Source organism: Actinia tenebrosa, unplaced genomic scaffold (assembly GCF_029948245.1).
Source record: "Actinia tenebrosa isolate PJP-AT-01 unplaced genomic scaffold, QUT_ActTen_1.0 PGA_scaffold11__36_contigs__length_13525064, whole genome shotgun sequence".
In the NCBI taxonomy this organism is placed as follows: Eukaryota; Metazoa; Cnidaria; class Anthozoa; order Actiniaria; family Actiniidae; genus Actinia; species Actinia tenebrosa.
In genome coordinates this window covers 1,059,069-1,077,480 of record NW_028292571.1, presented here as the reverse complement: position 1 = coordinate 1,077,480, position 18,412 = coordinate 1,059,069, and the positions used below count along the sequence as shown (strand labels likewise).

The window sequence follows — 18,412 nt, the reverse complement described above, 5'->3', positions numbered from 1 at the left end:
ACTGAAGAATTCATTGTTAGATCAGTTTCATGATGCACAAGAGCAAAATGATGGAAAAAATGTTGTCATAGTTTTCACGAAAGCATTAAAGGGCATGGTTAAAGATGCAATCAAGACTAAAAGGGACTTCTCCGAGGACGCCACGATACTGGCCAAGGCTTCCGCAATTGTAAGAAGAGACATACTTGAGCATAAAGGATTCAACTTTTCTGGAAGTTTTACTACAGATTGTCAAGAAATGTCCACCCCAGCAAGTCTAAAGTCGCTCATTTCTATGATCCTGAGTGGTTTGGTACTAAACTACCATCCAACTGGTTGTCATTCTTGCGTGACCCGTTAAACAAACAAGAGTTGTTTCAGTTCCTATCGTTGAAGGTTGCTGAACATAACTGGCCAGAAACGAAGACAATCCACGTTACATCAGGTAACATGCAACACATATGTCAGCTATGATACTCAAACAAAATATGCTGTATGTGTAATACAACAAAGGAAATTAACTAACAAATCTTTCGGCTAAGCGGCCCCCCTCAGTGTTCTTACTAAGACATATTGAAAAGTGGTAACAATCATGCTAATGTGTATAACCTATGTTGGAATCACACAAAAAATGTTAACTACCGAAATGATTTTTCTCCAGGTACTTCTGTGATTTCCATTGGCTCTGTAACCGCTATGACAGTTTGTACTCACGAGGAGGCAGATACGAGGGTTGTGGTCTATATCCTTCACGCCATCCAAGTTGAAGAGGTGAAAACTGTCCTCGTCCGAACCGTGGATACCGATGTCCTAGTCATCTTGGTGGGAAAATTTCATGACCTGAGAGAAGTCCAGCCGGAACTTGATCTGTGGCTTGCCTTTGGTATGGGTCGAAACTTTCGCTTCGTCAGCGTCAACTCTATTTGTGCTGTACTTGGTAAACCACGATCTACTTCCCTGCCTGTATTCCACGCATTAACTGGATGCGATACCACCTCCTGCTTCTTTGGGAAAGGGAAGAAGTCAGCCTGGCAGGCATGGGAGATATTTCCAGAAGTCACGCCCACATTTGAAATGCTTGCCAAAACGCCATTTATGCAGCTTACGACAGACTCGCCCCTCTTCAAACAGATCGAGAGATACACGGTAATCCTGTACGATAAGCTCAGTCCCTTATCCGACATCAACCTAACCCGGATGGAGCTATTCTGCAAGAACAGCAGAGCAATGGACAAGCTCCCGCCTACACAGGTAAATATTACTTTTTTCTTTATCACAATTTGTCTCCAATTCACTTATGAGAGGAAGAGTCAGGGGTCCAGGACGCTAACAGGACACATACTCGCAATGACAAGTTTGAACTAACCCGCTGCACCCTCTTTCCATGAAACTAGGATCAATCTCTTTCTAAATAATCCTTAATAACATCGACAATGTTGTTGTTTGCAGGCCATGCCCTTTTGCAGCATGCCCGGCGCACCGTTTACCAGGCCGGTATCTGGACTGTTAGCAATCAGCCACAGCCACCTGTGCCATCACCAGGGCAGTTCTCGTGGTTTGAAGTTGATGGCAAATGGGCTCCGAAATGGATCACTATTCCCGAAGTATCCAAGGCTTGCAGTGAACTGATTAAGTGCTCTTGCAAACGTGCCTGTACAAGATGCAAGTGTGCCAAGGCTTCCTTGGGATGTACCCCCCTTTGTAGATGCCAATGCTAACAAAGTAATTGCATAAAGCTTAAGGGACAATCTGAAGAGTTTCAGCGATCGAACATTGTTTCCGTTATGTAGCCCTAACTTAATTCAAATAATATAGTTATCTCTTGGCGTTTCTATTAGCGCTATTTAAAAGTACATTTGTTTCGCGAACATATATCGATCTAACAGCAGTAATTTAGGTTCAAAATGCGAATTTGAGAAAGGGAACGTGAATTGCAATAAGCTTTGGCGAGAAGGGACTGGGAACTAGTATATATCCAAAAGCCTCATGTAATGTATATGCGAAGAAATGAGTAAGCATAATAGTTTCAGTCAATAAATGTCACTACTGCATTTCTTGTGCGCTGTTTTACTTGAAAACTGCAAACCACCACAGGTAGCCCAATTCGTAATTAAGGTAAATTTTAAAAACCCCTTAATCCCCCTTAATTGTAAGAATTGCGTTGGGCTCCCCCTCTAACATTATTTAGTGGATCCTAAGGAACATCTCTGCCAAATTTGGCGCTTTTGTCACTTCTGTAACGATGGGACCTATATTTTGCCATAAGAGACCTGACTACAAGTTCTATATTATCTAATGAGTTTACAAAATGTTCCCTATTCTGTAAGGCATCAGTCTACTAACATCATAGGACGTTGGAAAAATACTTCTAGATCTGTGTGTTGAAGTTATATTTCATATTCTTGAGGTTGAAACATGAATCTTAAAGGTACTTTTTTTCTCTTGCGAATATTCCCAGTGCAACTTCATTGCGCTAGTTGTTCGATACCTAATTATAAATAGCAGGAACATTCGAGTTGCTGTAAGTATTGATTTCTTCGGTCTTAGGTGGCACAGTATTGTAAGTTGGAGGACGGACCTCTCCATCTTCTATCTCACTTGGAAAAGAGTTGACTTTTTCTTGGTGTTCTTCGTAGTTCTTTACTGCATTGTTGGTGACTTTATTCTGTTCCTCTTCTCTCTTGTTATCCATAGCTAAGTGCTCCCCAGTAGGATTGAATGCTTCATCTACGGGGACGTCTGATAACTGAGCAGTTTCCCCTAGTTTAGTTTCATCGTATTCTTGACCATCCAAAGTCGTGTTGCTTTGAAAAACTGGTGCTTTGTGGGGAGGTCCACCTACAATATCATCAGAATGGCTATGGTCACTGCTTTTCAATGGAGTTGCCGCAGTACTAGTAGACTGATCATTTGATTCCTGTGTGGGTACATAATCAGATACGGAAGGGTCAGAATCACCAGTTACTAGTGTACTGTTAGATACGGGACCCGATTGTGATGCATTTTGGAAATATTCACTATCCTGCTTTGATGATTGTGGAATTGCAACCCTTTCTCCAGTTTTGACATCATCTCCATTTGTCCCAGAACTGGTTGTGACTAATTTTGTAACTTCCGCGGTGTTATTCGTTCCTAGGGTTGATAATGATGCGTCTTTTAATTCCCCAGTATCGTGGCTTGATGGTTCACTAGCTCCAGATCCAACCATGATATCATCATCTCCATGGGCCGATCCCAATCCATCCAAAGAATTATTACTGACCGACTGACTTGTGAACTGTACTTCTCCATCTGTGATACTATCAGATTGTTGGGTTGGTAGTCTAGCAAGTTCTTCTCTACTACTATCGGTTTGAGTTGTTGGTTGAGCGTTTTGATCTGCATACTTAGTGCTACCAGATAATTCTTCTGAAGGTGATTTTGCTGCAAGATCGTCATCAGGATGAGGTGCTGACTGAGTGACCTCATTTATGCTACCATTAATTTCATGACTTGCTTGATTGGTAACCTTGTGATCAGAATCTTGTTGGCCCGATGGTTGAGTGGTTCCATCGACACTAGTGCTTTCAGAGTCTTGACTTCTTAAAGGTTGAGCAGGTACCCTGTCTGTAGTGCTATCAGAATCTTGGCTGGATGGCTTAGCATTTCCTTCAACAGATTCCATACTTGACTTTAATGCTGCCGTTGGTGAAAACGTAGTAGCCTTTGAGCTTAAGTCATCCATAGAATTATGACGACTTTCAATCTCCGTAGGTAGAACTTCTCCGTCCATGATCTCGTTAGAAGCGGTACTGTTCGCTTCTGTTTTGAATTCTGTGTTTGTATTACTGCCACTTGGTTCTGCTGAATGTTTTCCATCAATGCTTTCCTCAGCTTGTGAATCCTCTGATGTTGTTTCTACGACCTTCGCTGTGTCTTCTGACTTAGTTTGGGATAACCCATTAACTTGATCTCCGTCCAGTTTATTGGGGCTTTCATTTGTATTCCTTGTTGCAGATCCTTTTGTTTCATCATTAGAAGAAATGTCGTCTTCTGTATTAGTTTCCATAACTTTGTCAATATTTTGTGTAGCATTTATTCTCAGTTGGCCTACATTTTCACCGATATTTTTTTCACTAACGAAAAGATTAGGACTGGGATTTTCGTTGCTGGTTTGGGAAGTACCAAAATGACTATCTTGTTCATTGTGAGAAGACTCGTCTTCTGCTCTTCCATCAATGGCTGATTCTGTAGGACTGTATTCAAGTGAACGTGCTTGGTCTGCTGGTATCTCAATGCTTGGATTTGGTATACTCTCCTCCTCTTTTACCTTGGGTATTTTCGGTATAGAACTATCTCGATGTTCATCAATATCTTTGGCTTTATCTACTCGATCTTGGGATGATATAGGTTCATTCTCCTTATCTGAATCAGAAGCCATTTTAAGTTTCACTGATGGATCCTGATTGAGCTTTGATATTCTTGAGGCAGTTGGAATCACTGTCGGCTTCATTGGTTTTTGTTTGTCGTCAGTAGGTGAAGAAATGTCGTCATAAGTAGTACCTTGTGGTTTAGGACTTGGTCTTGGACTTGGTTCAGATTGTGGAGTTGGAGTAATGATCGATGAATCTATATTCTTAGGATGGGGCATGTGCACTGTCATCTCCCGATCGTTTGATTGTGGAGCATCCCCGTCAAAGGTTGTGACTTTCTGAGATACAGTTGGAGTAGGTGGAGCAGACGTAAGAGCAGCCCCACCGATGTCATCACTGTTATCATTTTCACGGTCATATTCAGATGTAGGTGAAGGCGTGGCAAAGGCTCTAGTGGCAGCCTGAGTAGTTGCAACTTGATCATGAACCATGGGCTTTGGAGTGGGAGCTAGAAATGTAATAGAACAATAAAATGAATGATTGATGCATGATGTTGCATTACTTCATGTTAATGGTTATAGACTTTAAGTTTAACCAGGGTTTATTCTAATTCAAACTTTCGCTCCTTGAACCATTCATCATCGGGACGAAAAGCATTATTTAAAACCTGATGGAAGAAACCGTTGTCTTCAACTGATATAGAATTGCATGACATCATGCAGCCTTCAAGGCCCTAGTTATAACGAAGAAACGAGTTGCCAGAAACATGTTAACTGCGCGCATGTTTCCCCGATGTTTCCCAGTTTAGCCACAAGGAAAACATTGCTGCGTGCAACAAATTTTGTTTCCAAGACGCAAAGATCTTTCTGCTAGCTTTATGTCAGAAACATTTCATGCTTCGATCCAAGACACATGGAAAACTATGTTTCCTGATGCCTCGTTACGAAAGTCAACATTCTCTAAAAGTTCTTTACATAGCAACACTTGCTCTATTTCGTCAAAACAAGATGATGGACGAGGAGGGGACGGTAGTAAACAAGAAAGTGCGCATACGCTAACCGATGTTGAGTGAACATGTTTCCCGATATGTTTCCTGCCACCTTTGGAAACATTTAAGAAAACATATTTCATATATAACATAAACATATATAGAGGGACTTAGCTCGCAGTCTAGGGAAACCTGCAATAAATGCTGCAACAAAAGTTGATTCATGTTAAAAAATGCCCTGTGAGTGGTTAGAACAAGCAAATCATTCATACTCGTCGGAGTCATAATTAAGACAACTTAGGCTTAGTTCAAACGTCGAACTTCATGATCATATGAGACAATCTTACTAACAGCAAGGAAGACCGCCTTGTTTTCCATTGTTTCATTTTAGTTCGGCTCATGTGCAGTTCGACGTATATGGAACTGAGCCTTTATTCTATCTAAAAAAATCCTTTCCCAGGCATGATAAAAAGCCGAAATAAGTTTAAAAATACTTTTCATAAAAGTATCGGTCAATCAATCTGCCAGCCATAGCTTTAGCTACTATAGCCTGCGCGGTGTAGTAAAGTTGAAGGATATCCTTGGCAACATCAAATGTTTATTTTATATCGTACCATGTCTTATCGTGGAGCCCTTGGCTTGGACATCTGCATGTGATTCGTTGTTTCCCAGATGTTGGCCAAGCTGCATGAATCCTTTACCCAGACTAACAAGTAGCTGTGGAAGAGATTGTCGTTTAGTTGCCCTTTGGTTGACAGCATTCTGTACATGATGCTGCTGCTTTTCCTTCTTCAGTTGCTCAACAAGCTTCTGATGGAATGATTTGTGATGGTGATGGTGGTGATGATGCCAGTGCTTATGGTGGGGATGCGCCTTGTGATGATGATGGTGATGATGGTGTTTATGGTGATGATGGACATGATGGTGATGATGCTTGTGATGATGGGGATGCTTGTGGTGATGAATGTATTTTTGTAATAATTTTTTCACGACATTTTGCTTCGATTTTCCTGTCAAAACAAAAGACAAAATATATTTTAAAACTTAATAATTGTAAAAACGTTTGCATCATCAGCCAATAATATTCATTCAGTTTATTCCAGTCAATTGATTCTCGAGCGAAACCTTAATACTTCTACGAGAAATTTTTCCACGAGTAACACGATTAGCCATTCACTGACTACTACAAGATATACCAGAACTACGTCAGTATTGACAAACTTCAAACTTTGTTTGAATATTCAGTTGACGACCGTATAAATGTCAAGTCAGTTATTAAAATGATGAGGTCTAATGGCGGGATTTTATGACAAAAACGTCTTGAGCAAACTCCGCCAATAATTTTGTGATTAGCTTCTTTAGTTCTTTTCGATAAAAGTACGTTGACCGTCAAAGGTTGCGTACTGATGAAAGGTGGTCAAAGTAGGTGACACGCCACTTGCTCGACTACACAAACGAAATATTTTTCTTTGTCTAGTTCTGCTTGCTTTTCGTAATTCTCGTATTTCAAATATTAAAAAATTACTCCTTTTGACTGGCTGCTTCTATATTAACTGTTTTTACTTGAAGTTTAAATTCAACAACGCCCGCAAGGTTATCCAATTTTTATGAAAACTAGCAAATTTGTTCGCTGCTTTTTCCTTTTAAAAAATCTTTAACTTTAAAAATTAAAACAAAATCTTTTAATCGTTATTTTGAAAAGATTCGATTCCATGAACTAAACGCTCATTATCCTTTTTTACGGTTAAAACTAGGTATTTTCTCTTTGTTTACATTAGGTTTCGTTCAAATAAAAATTACTTCAAGCTTTAGTTCAACCCATTGTAGCTTACACTTACCTTCTACTTGAAGAACTTCGTAAAGAACGAAACAAACAAGCAAGAGGAGCGCTAAGAGTTTCATTCTTGGCTTTTTGCCAGTTTACACAAAGTTTTTTGCCTTGTTTCCCTACGACAAGACAGACAAGAGCAAAGCCAGCTTCATTTTGTCATTGCCTTGGAATTACCTGTTTACATCTAGAAACCAAAAACAAAATGACGACCGAAAAGAAGAGTATTCAAGCGAATAACAAACAAAAACATGCCATGAATACTTAAACAGTTTGAGAAATAAGTATAGATTTTTCTGAACACTCTGGTCGAGGGGTCTTTCAATAGCTAGGTTTACGAAATACATGTTCATTCTGCCATCTTTTTCAATGGGTTTCTGTTCAAGACTTCAACTAAAACATAAGATATTTAGTTAGTAGTAAGAGCTAGCCACCCTATTTATGTATATATATATTCTAAAACTTTTATAGATCTTTGGTTGTTTTTGCTAATGTGAACGATTCTTCATGAAAAGTAGTTATGACTTAGTTATTAACAATACTTATTGAACCAAGATCTTTTCCGATCTTTCTTGATTGTTTTAGTTTCGCGGTGAAGAGACTGATAGCGGTCACCAGAACCTTTCTTGTCTATTCACGAAAATAGTAAACAGCGGGAGAAGTGTGAAGTTAGTACTAAAATACCATGGCAAATTAACAAAATGTACCACAAAAGCTCATTAAAAAGATAATTTCTTCGACTTATATTCGCTACATAATAATCATTTTACATTTCACTACGGCTACACAACATTTGACGGTGAGACTTTCAAAGAGAATTCCCTCAAGAGATCTTGTATTGAAATAACACAATTTGATTTCAAAACCCTTACAAAACAATTCTCCGACGTACCTGTTAAATTTAACATCAATATTACAATATTGGTTGTAATGTTGTATAAGCTTCAAAGGCGTCTAAATTCACACGCGATCTACGTGACATCGAGCTCAAACCCTGAGTCAATCGAAAGCGGGATTATTCTATCCGTTTTTTCATGCACTCTTTTGTCTGGCGTCCACCGTGCAATCACCGTGTCCAACTGTACATTCGCTACCTTTCATTCTGAGGGCTGTATCAGTTTTCAATGTTGCCTTATAAACCTGACATTTCTGATGGCATACAAGATTAGTGCTTATGCACTAGTCAATTGAAACCCCCGCCTCCCGACCCCCGCGGCTAGCGGGGCACTGAACGGGGACGTGACGCGTTTTTGATGTACTTTTAAGAGCATTATTGCACCGGGGGTTCGGGGATTTAACGAATGGTTTTCTCAGCGGGGAATCGAGCGCGGATTTTAACGCTCGTTTGAATATGTAAGGGCCTGGAAACAAGAGGTCGGCTATCTTAAAAAATACCAAGGCGTTGTGATTCCAAGCACAGAGCAGTATGTTCTATTCAGCACCATTAAGGCATGGCTCTTTTGAGGAAGTGATGGAAAAACCGTTTATTTATTCATATCTTTGACAGTTTACTATGAATCTTTCCCAAATTTGGCTCGTAGTAGTAATTCTTCAAGGCAAGCAATTACCGCATATCTGTTACCATGGAAACCAGGTCACGTGACCACAAGGCCGCCATCTTGGATTTTTTAAAAAATCGTTTGTAATCGTATTGAAACTACTTCAAAAGTCCTGAAAATCCATATTCCTTTTGATATTTGCAATACCTATATGGATCTAATTGAATATCTTGGAAATTATATTAAGTTTAATTTTTAGAATATTTTTAATTTTTTGGAAAATTAAACTTAAAATAATTTCCAAGATATCCAATTAGATCCATATAGGCATCGTAAATATGAATAGTAATCTGCATTTTCATGACTTTTAAAGATGTTTCGGTACGTTTACAAACGGCTTGTTTAAAAATCCAAGATGGCGGCCTTGTGGTCACGTGACTTAGTTTCCATGGTAACCAAGGCTCTAAGGTTCCTTCTTTTCACAAAAGACATTAACTTGCCAAGTTTGGGGAAGATTCGTAGAAAACTGGCTATGATATAGCTAATCAGTTTTTCATCTGAGAGCCATGCCTTAATGATGCTGAGTACACAAAACACATGCTCAAACAAACTTATAGCAGTTTCTACCTATACACTTTTACACTGAACTCCACAGTGATAAGAACCTTTCTTAAAATTGCAGCCTTAATAGGTTTTTATGTGGAGGGGTCTTAAAGTGAGAATTTTAGCCTAACAGGTTCTTAAAAAACCCAGGTTCTTATACGCGGGTTTTGTTCAGTCGTTTCGGTCAGTTCGAATGTAGAATCAGATCATGATTAATCTATTGAAACTACTGCTTCCCAATATTTACGAGCATTGTTCATTTTCAATTTAATACCATTAAATTCTCAGCTAAACCTAAACGTTTTCGCACGATTTGAGGTTCAGAGCTTATGAAAATAATGAGCATTGAATATTTAGTGCATGGAACACACAACGATTGGCTTTGTGTAGCACAAGAATTTGGAGTTGGCGTGAAATGTGTTTCTTGTTGACTACTAAACCAAAATAACGGGGCCACAATAGCGGGGGTTTTGACAGAATGTGCCCCCGACTACCGGGGGAAATGTCTGATTTTAATACCACTCAAATGTTAAATTCCCCGGTATTTCGCGGGGGTCGGGGAGTGGGGGTTTCAATTGACTAGTGCATTACTAATTGGTAAGAATTTCTGGAATATTTATCTCTAAATTGGAAATTTTTCTTTGTGAAGTTAAAGCCCTGTCTACCAAATGATCCTTTCAATATAAAACTTTACACGACTTTTGGCAGCAGTATTTTCTTGCTAATGAAATCACTGACGTGCAACTTGTCGAGTCGCCATGTTTCTGCCGTGTATTTCTTAATTCATTATATAGCCCTCTACAAAAGGCGTGAACGACCACGACACCAAACATGATGATACGGGCGTTATGTGATATGCACCAAACATAGAGATTACTTCATGGAAAGCTCGCGCGTACGGGATTTTCGCACGAGTTGGTGAAGTATCTGAAATCGAACGAGTGAGCGAAGCGAAAGAGTGAGATTTCAGATACAAAATCAACGAATGGGAAAATCCCGTACAAAGCGCTTTCCATGCTGTAATTTATTTAGTTCATACAGACTGAGATTTTGTTGTTTTTATTTATTCACCTTTAATGGGTTCTCTAAAAAAATACGAAACTGCTGTATTTTAAAATTCTCCTCCGAAAAGCTAAAAGCTTGCTACATGTAAAAATATCACTATTTAAATCAAAAAACATATCTGGTACAAAGTAAATAGCAAAACGTTTAAATTCTAAACCAAATATGAAACTGTTCTTTAGAAAATAACGAAATAAGCAACCAAAATCAGTGGTCAATGAAGTCTTATAAACTTAGTTTGTCAAAACGGAGGGCTGTCTTCGTTTCGACGATTCAAACACACGCTTGATGCGTCATGAAGCAATGGGTTGACTCTGTTGATTTGAATGAGTTATCGGTGAAAGTCGGCGACTTGTTTAAAGTTTTTATAGTCATGTCAAACTGTCCTCATTGAAAAACTGCTCCACTGAAAGGACCTGCTGCAGGGAAACTAGAACTTTTCATGAATGAAGATTCACGGCACTCGTTGGCCACTGCACTTTGTAAACTGGCCTTTTTTCTATAGACGTACTTGTAGTATTTCCACTTAGAATCAAAGACATGTTTTTCTGTTGTTCGTTTGAGATAGTACTGCAATTCACTGATATACCCATTAAGCTCTTCTGGCGGGATTTTCTCGACTCTTCTCGTTTCATTTTTGGAGTTGAGAAACTCAGTCAGCAAACTTACATCTCTTCGTGTTTTGACAGAGTGTAAATTCTGTTTATTTTTTTGTTTTTTTTGGTCTTCGATAAACTTGTCTATAGGTTTGTCAAGAGACACAAAAATCTTCTTGATTGTTCAGCCATCCCCACAAATATCTCCTAGCTCTTGATTAGATAAGTTTAATTTGAACTACGAACAACTTGAATACACTGAAAGTATTTGAAAGCTGCTCGACAAAGCTACCCGCGACGACCGTGAAAACACGATTCGCTTCGACAGTGGTTTGCGATTGGACGAAACGCTTTTTTCACGTGTGACAAATCGTTTCGCTTTTCTGATTGACTAAAAAAAGTCGCGAACTTGTTTTTCACACAGGGAAATTTGATAAGAACATCTCCCTATGTATAAAATAAAGCCAATTAAGTCATGGGTTTATGTGGAATTGTTGGAATCTCTGTCCGAAAGAAAACTACTAACGATAGCAACACGATGCAATATTTCAATTTTAATAGAATATTTACAGTAAGCTTTACTTCTTTTCTGTTTGCCACAGTTTTAGGAAAATATTGGGTAGCCCTGGTATTTTCTGATTGTTGACGTTATCTTCCTTATAAATGCAAACTCAACTTGGAACTAACAAGACTGCTACAGATTGTCTTTGAGAACTTAGTTTTCTTATCTCACCACCCCACCCAAACCCATCCCATTAATATGAGATTAGTTGTCAGCAAAGAGGCCAGGAAACCAGTAAAGCCTCTGATTATCAGCTTGGTCATCAACCCAGGCTAACTCCTCATGTACCATGTGGTCCTGGGGAAAACAAAGTACAGTAATATAACAATCCAGATGTGATCCGTATACTGCAATCCTACATACAAGTCTGACCTACAAGCAATACTTACCAATATACGAACAGCTCTTTCCTCATCCCAGCCAAGTTCCTTCTGTAGTGCTTCAACTGATGTGAAACCAGTGCCCTGAAATACAAGTCACATATATACATATTATATACTATATATACATGTTAATGGTAAGGGCAAGTCATCTACGGTCATTGCTCTGCTGTAGTGTACCCAACATGACAAACTGTGCTACCCTGTGGCGTGGTGTATGAATGTCAAGCCATAACAGGGCCAAACCTCAATATTCTCACCAGATAAACACCTTGACCCTCTGCTCTAGATAATCTCAACACACATTTACAGTACTTATTTACACTTTAAGGTTGATTTTGACACCAACTTTCCTCTTTATAATATTGTAAATATATTTTTAAACAGACTGAAGAACTTGTTCTATTTTATATTTCTTTAAATGTTCTCTTTTTCTCCAAAATGAGGTGACAGATAATAATAAGTGTGGTCATCCTCAACGCAGCAAGATTTAAACATCATAAAATACAGTATGCTGTGCCAATGCTGTGCAGCATTGCTGCTGAAAGTACAGAGAGGATTTAAAAAATCAGGCTTAGAACAGGACTCAAATCCATTAACTTTGTGACACTGGCACAATGTACTAACTGTCTGAGCTATCTAAGCCACAGAAGTATACCTGAGTCATCTAAAATACAGGAGTACAGGTCAAGTTCATTAGGTGGTGACAGAGGTAAAAGAGATATGCTTTGCACATCTGGGATTAAGTATAATAATATTAAAAGAAATATAAACCTGTGCTAGTTGAAGAGTAGCCGTATCATCCATTGTTAATTCTCCTGGCACTGACTGAACAAGCCTCTTTTTACCCACTGGAATCACCTGGAATCCACTGCCTAGAGCATGAAGCTTCTTGATTGCTCGCTCCAAATCATCTCTAACATAAACAAAGATATGGAAAACAATCAATATTACTTAACTGTCTTACAGCGCTAGTTGGTGTTTATAAACATCAGCATTGTGATGTTAATTTGCCAACTATTATCACAATAGTTCTAGTGCCAAGTTGCTTTGTTTCATCAGCAAATCTATCTCTGGTTAGCATAGAATGAAAATGGCATTACGTTGCAGCAACTAGTATCATAACAGCGCTTTCCTGGAAATACCAAATTTGAAATTTGAATTGCTCAAATCAGATTTCTCAACTAAACAATGCAGACTGATCTCATTGACTTACTCTGTAACATCTTGTCTTGCTTTACTTGTTTTTAAGATCCTGGAATGTAAGTCGTCTAATGCAATTAGACCTGTTTAAGAAAAAAACATTGGATGTACTGTCAGTGTGTGCAACCATGTGACTCAACATTCCTTGAGATATAAATAACAATGAAACGACCACAGTGATGGTTGATCTAACAAGAGAAGAGCTTATGAGGAATGCTTTGTTATCATCAGCCAACATGGTGGTTATGATGTAACATGCACATGCTCTATTATATGTTATTTTTCTATTTCGTTTATCACTCAGAAATCTATTGAGCTCACCTCCATTTCTTGGTCTTGTAGCAATACAGATCTCAACAATCTGAACACCAAGCTACAAGACAAAGTAGAGAAAATTAGACATCCTAAGGGAAATTTCTGATAATTATTATATGTATTATTTATTTTTGTTACCAGTCCGGTATCTTAATAATCATGCATTCTGATTGGCTGGTTTCCATCTCTGATCTGTGTCTGGTATCCTAGGAAGACTTGTGTCATCCAAACACACACATGAAATTTATATTACACAATGTCTTACCTCATAATAAAAATCTCCAACACCGAGAAGTTCTGCCCAAAATCCTTTGCTGGCTGAGGAAATAAAGAAATGAAAGAAGTCACCTAATGAACTAATAAATGATATTAAAACACTCATTAATAATTCATAAGCTTATGGTCCAATTGGAGCCACCATACATGTCACATGCATGAACCTTTATACCCGATAAAGTCCTCTTCATTAGTATTCAAGTGATTTTATATAAAGACACATGTGTCTTTATATAAAGACACATGTGATCTTTATATAAAGACCACTCGAATACTATGAGGATGACTTCATCAGGGATGAAGTATGCATCCAAGTTTAGATGAAGACATAGAGCTTCATCAAGGTCATAGTCAACCCTAATGATCTTTGACTAACGTGCCTATCTTTGCCTTGGCACGCAATATCCAACGTGTGGGAGCTTCTATTGAATCTGGTTGCGCATGCCCGTGACGTCAAATCTCTATCGAAGTATAAAAATCCATGTTCGTGATGTGTATGGTGGCTACAGTTAAACCAAAATCTTATGAATTGTTCATGAGTGTTTTAAGCAGTTCAAAAAACTCGTAGATCGTGTTTTATCAGGTATAAAAGCACTCGGCTACGCCTCATGCTTTTATACCTGATAAAACACTCCTACTCGTTTTTTAAACAGTACATAATCATAATGATGATGATAATAATGATGATAATAATACTGTGCAAATTATCTGATTACAATTCTTTAGGCCCAAACAATTTATTTTTAATATAACAAAAACACTAGGTATTTTCCATATTTTTCATTCCTTAGCACCCTGGTCTCACAGATACTGTGTAAACTATGGAGAACTAGGGACTTAGGAGTAGGAAAGAAGGAGAGGAGAGTAGCACAGTAGTTTCCATGCACTAAAGATAAAAATCAGAGGAACATACATGCTTTTAATCCCTGTGCACTACCCTAATGTACCTTCCATACATAGTTAACCCCTTTTCCTCAATCATGTTAGTAATTTTAGATTCTTACATGCTAAGGGGTCCACTCCTATTCTTGCACACATTTTCTGGAAATGACCCCTGAATTCTGGATTTTTCTTGATATCTGTTTTATGCTTGGCTGCAAATTCTTCAAGGTAGTTCTTGAACGAATCCAACTGCTTTCCCATCTGGTAAGTTAGAATAATTCAAGCACACTTACAATCATAAATATGTGATACATATACAACAATTTAAAAAAGGAGAAATCCAATGATCTGCTATTTCATTATGGGCTATTACATTATTGATTATAAAAATGAAAGTAATTGAAAGGGAGTGAGGGAGGGAATAACGCCCAATTTTTATTATATTACATCTATCATTCAATATCCCCATCCACTGTTCACAATCAAGCATGACTGTGGCAGTGATAATACTGTATGCTTCCCCAGGAGTTTCAATTTGCATTGAAAGCTCAAGTGCCTTGGTCCTAGCCTAGTGCCTGGTAGGCTACATATATTTGGTTGGTGTGGATAACTCAAGCCTATATATTTTTTCGTGAATGAAAAGATATAACTAGCTAGAAACTAGTGTGAGCTGCGTCGGTGTTTCTAATGAAACAGTAATGATGAAAAGGTAAATTATACACCGTGAAAAGATGAAAAAACTTTCTGACGTTTCGGACGCTAGTCCTTCGTCGGAGTAAAAGAGTGCTTTTAATGAAGACATAGTATTATTCGTGAATGGTTCCTATTAACCTGAGACAGCTGGATGTCTGCTATTTCTGTTCTTTTTTCAGCATACTTGGCCTGAAGAAACAGGAAGAAGAAGAAAAAAGAAGCTTCAATAAAAATTTCAAAACAATAAAGTACTAATAGACTGGTGGGCCGAACCCCATATCGTAAAGGTACGGGCATTTCTGTCTGATTTATGGCAACATACTTATTCTTGTTAATTAAAGTATGCTGATTTCAAAAACCAATGTTGCCAAGTTGGATTTTAACGCTAAAGCTATGTTTTTAAGCATTTAAAATGTGACGTCAAGACTGAGCATGAAAACGAGGCTTTAAAGTATTTCATGCTTTGGCCTCTGCAGGGACGACTCAGATGAACTTTTATACATCTCCAATGAAGCAAACAATCATTCTAAACAATATCAGATGCTTTTAGGCGGAAATGGCAGGTCACGTGACAAATCGTGAATGCGGAAGTAATGGCGTTGGAAGATACGGTTGTGTTCATAGTCAAAATAAAAATAAAAATATACTAACTTAACTAGATAATGCTAAGATCCTTTTTAATTCCCTTTTACCTTTTATTAAACATAAGACATAAAATAGTGAGTACTTAAAAAAAACTAGCTATCGTTTGGTCAGCGGTTACATCTAGAATGAAAATGGCGTCATGCAGTAAGCGTAAAGAAGAGCATTCTGAACAAGAATTATGCATCATTTGCTTAACTGATAGTGTTGAAGATCTGCAAAGTGGTACCATAAGAGGCCTTAATAGATTACAGGAAGCTGCAAAGGCTAGATATGACCTCAGCGACTCTAAATACGAGGAAGCAATCGAGCGCATTTCCTGTGTCTCTACTTTACCGACTGGTTACAGCATACGAGGCTGGTCGACAAGTTGACATGCAGGCAATTTTACAGCATGAACTAATGCCGGTACCTGTCTCTCTCGCCGAGATGAACCAAACTTTGAGAACTGGAAATAAATCAATATTAGCTGATGTTCTCACAGAAAGAGTTGACTGCCCAGGCTCTATTACTCTAGAAGGACGGTCAGCGTTGATGATCGATGGCTTTGCATTAGTAGCAGCAATAGGCAAGCCAGAAAAAGCAAAGACATTTGGTGACTTCTCTGACACTTTTGTTAGAGTCGTGCTCGCCAAGGCAGGGTCTATCTTTGAAAGAGTTGACGTTTTATTTGATAGATATAGAAAGATGTCCATCAAAGCCTGTACAAGGGCTCGACGTTCAAAGAACACACGTTCAGTTCGAAGAGTGATTGAAGGAAGAAACGTGCCATTACCTACTAACTGGTCAAACTTCCTTGCACTTGGCGATAACAAAGCCAATTTAGCTCGATTTCTTTCAGAAGAATTAATCGCACAAGCACCTCCACAGAAAACCCTTATAGTTTCTGGTGGGTTTCATGATGAAGAAGAAGTGCAATGTTCTGACAGTAGAGTAAATGTAGAAGCTTTGCGATCTACTCACGAAGAAGCAGACACTCGTTTTGTTTTGCATGCCATACACCAAGAAGGGACAGTGGACAATATTGTCATATCGGCACGGGATACAGATGTTCTACTTCTTCTTTTGGCTCATAATGAACACATCACTTCAAAAGTCTGGCTTTGGGCTGGAACCTCCAAGAAACCGAAGTATATCCCCTTACAAGAGGTATTTAACGACCTTCCTCCAGCTTCAGAGCATGCTCTTTTACAATTCCATGCAATCACTGGGTGTGATACAACGTCTTTTTTGTGTGGCCATTCAAAAAAGACCGCATGGAAAGTTTTTCATGAACACTTTGAGCTCCTCCTTCCGCTAGGCGCGGGAACGCTGGGACTGGATGAACTAAACGGTGTGGAGAGATTTGTGTGTAAGATATACAAGACAGAGGCAGATTCAACTGACATGGCTCGCTTTAACTTATTTGCCAAATTTGTGGCCCCAGACAAGCTCCCGCCTACGAGCGACGCATTGAAGCACCATACAATGAGAGCGCATTATCAAGCTATGATATGGCGTCAAGCTCACATTGCACGTCCAATATTACCTCAACCAGAGGAGTCAGGATGGACGATCAAAGACGACTTCCTGGTACCAGTTCTTATGACTTTGGACCCGATTCCCAATGCTTGCGTAGAAATGATCTCCTGCAATTGCAAGACTGGCTGTGCAACACAACGATGCAAGTGTCGAAAGTCAAAAATTGTGTGCACTGGACTTTGTAGTTGCAAAAATTCCACAAGTAACGAATGCATCAATGTTTATTAAAATAGCTGGTGGACTAGGTACAGCAGGTAAGTAGAAATATATGCGCTAAAGTGTAGACGACATATCGATAATTCCTTATGATGACATGGGTCACGTAATTGTCTGATTTATTTAGTAAACAAGTTTTAGGATGTTATTGTATCAATACTTTCAAAAAACGTTTAAAACTTTTCAATTCTGCTGAAAAAATTTGATGTAACTTATTGAATTAACAATTTTTACTTCCGCATTCACGATTTGTCACGTGACCTGCCATTTCCGCCTAAAAGCATCTGATATTGTTTAGAATGATTGTTTGCTTCATTGGAGATGTATAAAAGTTCATCTGAGTCGTCCCTGCAGAGGCCAAAGCATGAAATACTTTAAAGCCTCGTTTTCATGCTCAGTCTTGACGTCACATTTTAAATGCTTAAAAACATAGCTTTAGCGTTAAAATCCAACTTGGCAACATTGGTTTTTGAAATCAGCATACTTTAATTAACAAGAATAAGTATGTTGCCATAAATCAGACAGAAATGCCCGTACCTTTACGATATGGGGTTCGGCCCACCAGTCTATAAGTACTGTAAGCTTGTTTAAGCTCATCTGATTTCATTTCGAAGTTCAAAATATATTGAATACATACCTTAGCAAGGCGCTGTTTGTTGATAGCACCTACTCCCCCAGGACCTCTTCTCATCGTGAAAAATAGATATTTGGGAAAAATAAGCCTAATCAATAATATAATTGGTAGTTTTTAACCATTGTTTCCTGTTCCTTGAAACTTGTCAGCCATTTTCAGCGGTATCACTTGTCAAAGATCG

The 18,412-nt window shown here is 38.6% G+C and overlaps 3 protein-coding genes across 3 annotated transcripts; 1 reads left to right on the top strand and 2 right to left on the bottom strand.

The window, feature by feature from the left end:
- Nucleotides 1-731: 731 nt before the first annotated feature.
- Nucleotides 732-1,989, top strand: LOC116306145 (uncharacterized). Its single transcript, XM_089027518.1, has 2 exons — nucleotides 732-1,231; nucleotides 1,432-1,989. Exons 1-2 carry the CDS (start codon nucleotides 865-867, stop codon nucleotides 1,695-1,697), a joined length of 633 nt encoding a protein of 210 aa, XP_088883644.1. The 5' UTR covers nucleotides 732-864; the 3' UTR covers nucleotides 1,698-1,989.
- A 41-nt stretch (nucleotides 1,990-2,030) lies between these two features.
- On the bottom strand, nucleotides 2,031-7,302 carry LOC116306144 (uncharacterized). The gene is made up of 3 exons (XM_031716190.2): nucleotides 7,158-7,302; nucleotides 5,934-6,329; nucleotides 2,031-4,839 (listed from the first exon to the last, which is right to left on the bottom strand). Exons 1-3 carry the CDS (start codon nucleotides 7,219-7,221, stop codon nucleotides 2,468-2,470), a joined length of 2,832 nt encoding a protein of 943 aa, XP_031572050.2. The 5' UTR covers nucleotides 7,222-7,302; the 3' UTR covers nucleotides 2,031-2,467.
- A 4,139-nt stretch (nucleotides 7,303-11,441) lies between these two features.
- Nucleotides 11,442-18,399, bottom strand: LOC116306148 (vacuolar-sorting protein SNF8). The gene is made up of 9 exons (XM_031716195.2): nucleotides 18,235-18,399; nucleotides 15,357-15,407; nucleotides 14,648-14,786; nucleotides 13,633-13,685; nucleotides 13,374-13,425; nucleotides 13,066-13,135; nucleotides 12,624-12,765; nucleotides 11,859-11,933; nucleotides 11,442-11,766 (listed from the first exon to the last, which is right to left on the bottom strand). The coding sequence occupies exons 1-9, from the start codon at nucleotides 18,286-18,288 to the stop codon at nucleotides 11,674-11,676; spliced, it is 729 nt and encodes a 242-aa protein (XP_031572055.1). The 5' UTR covers nucleotides 18,289-18,399; the 3' UTR covers nucleotides 11,442-11,673.
- Nucleotides 18,400-18,412: the final 13 nt, after the last annotated feature.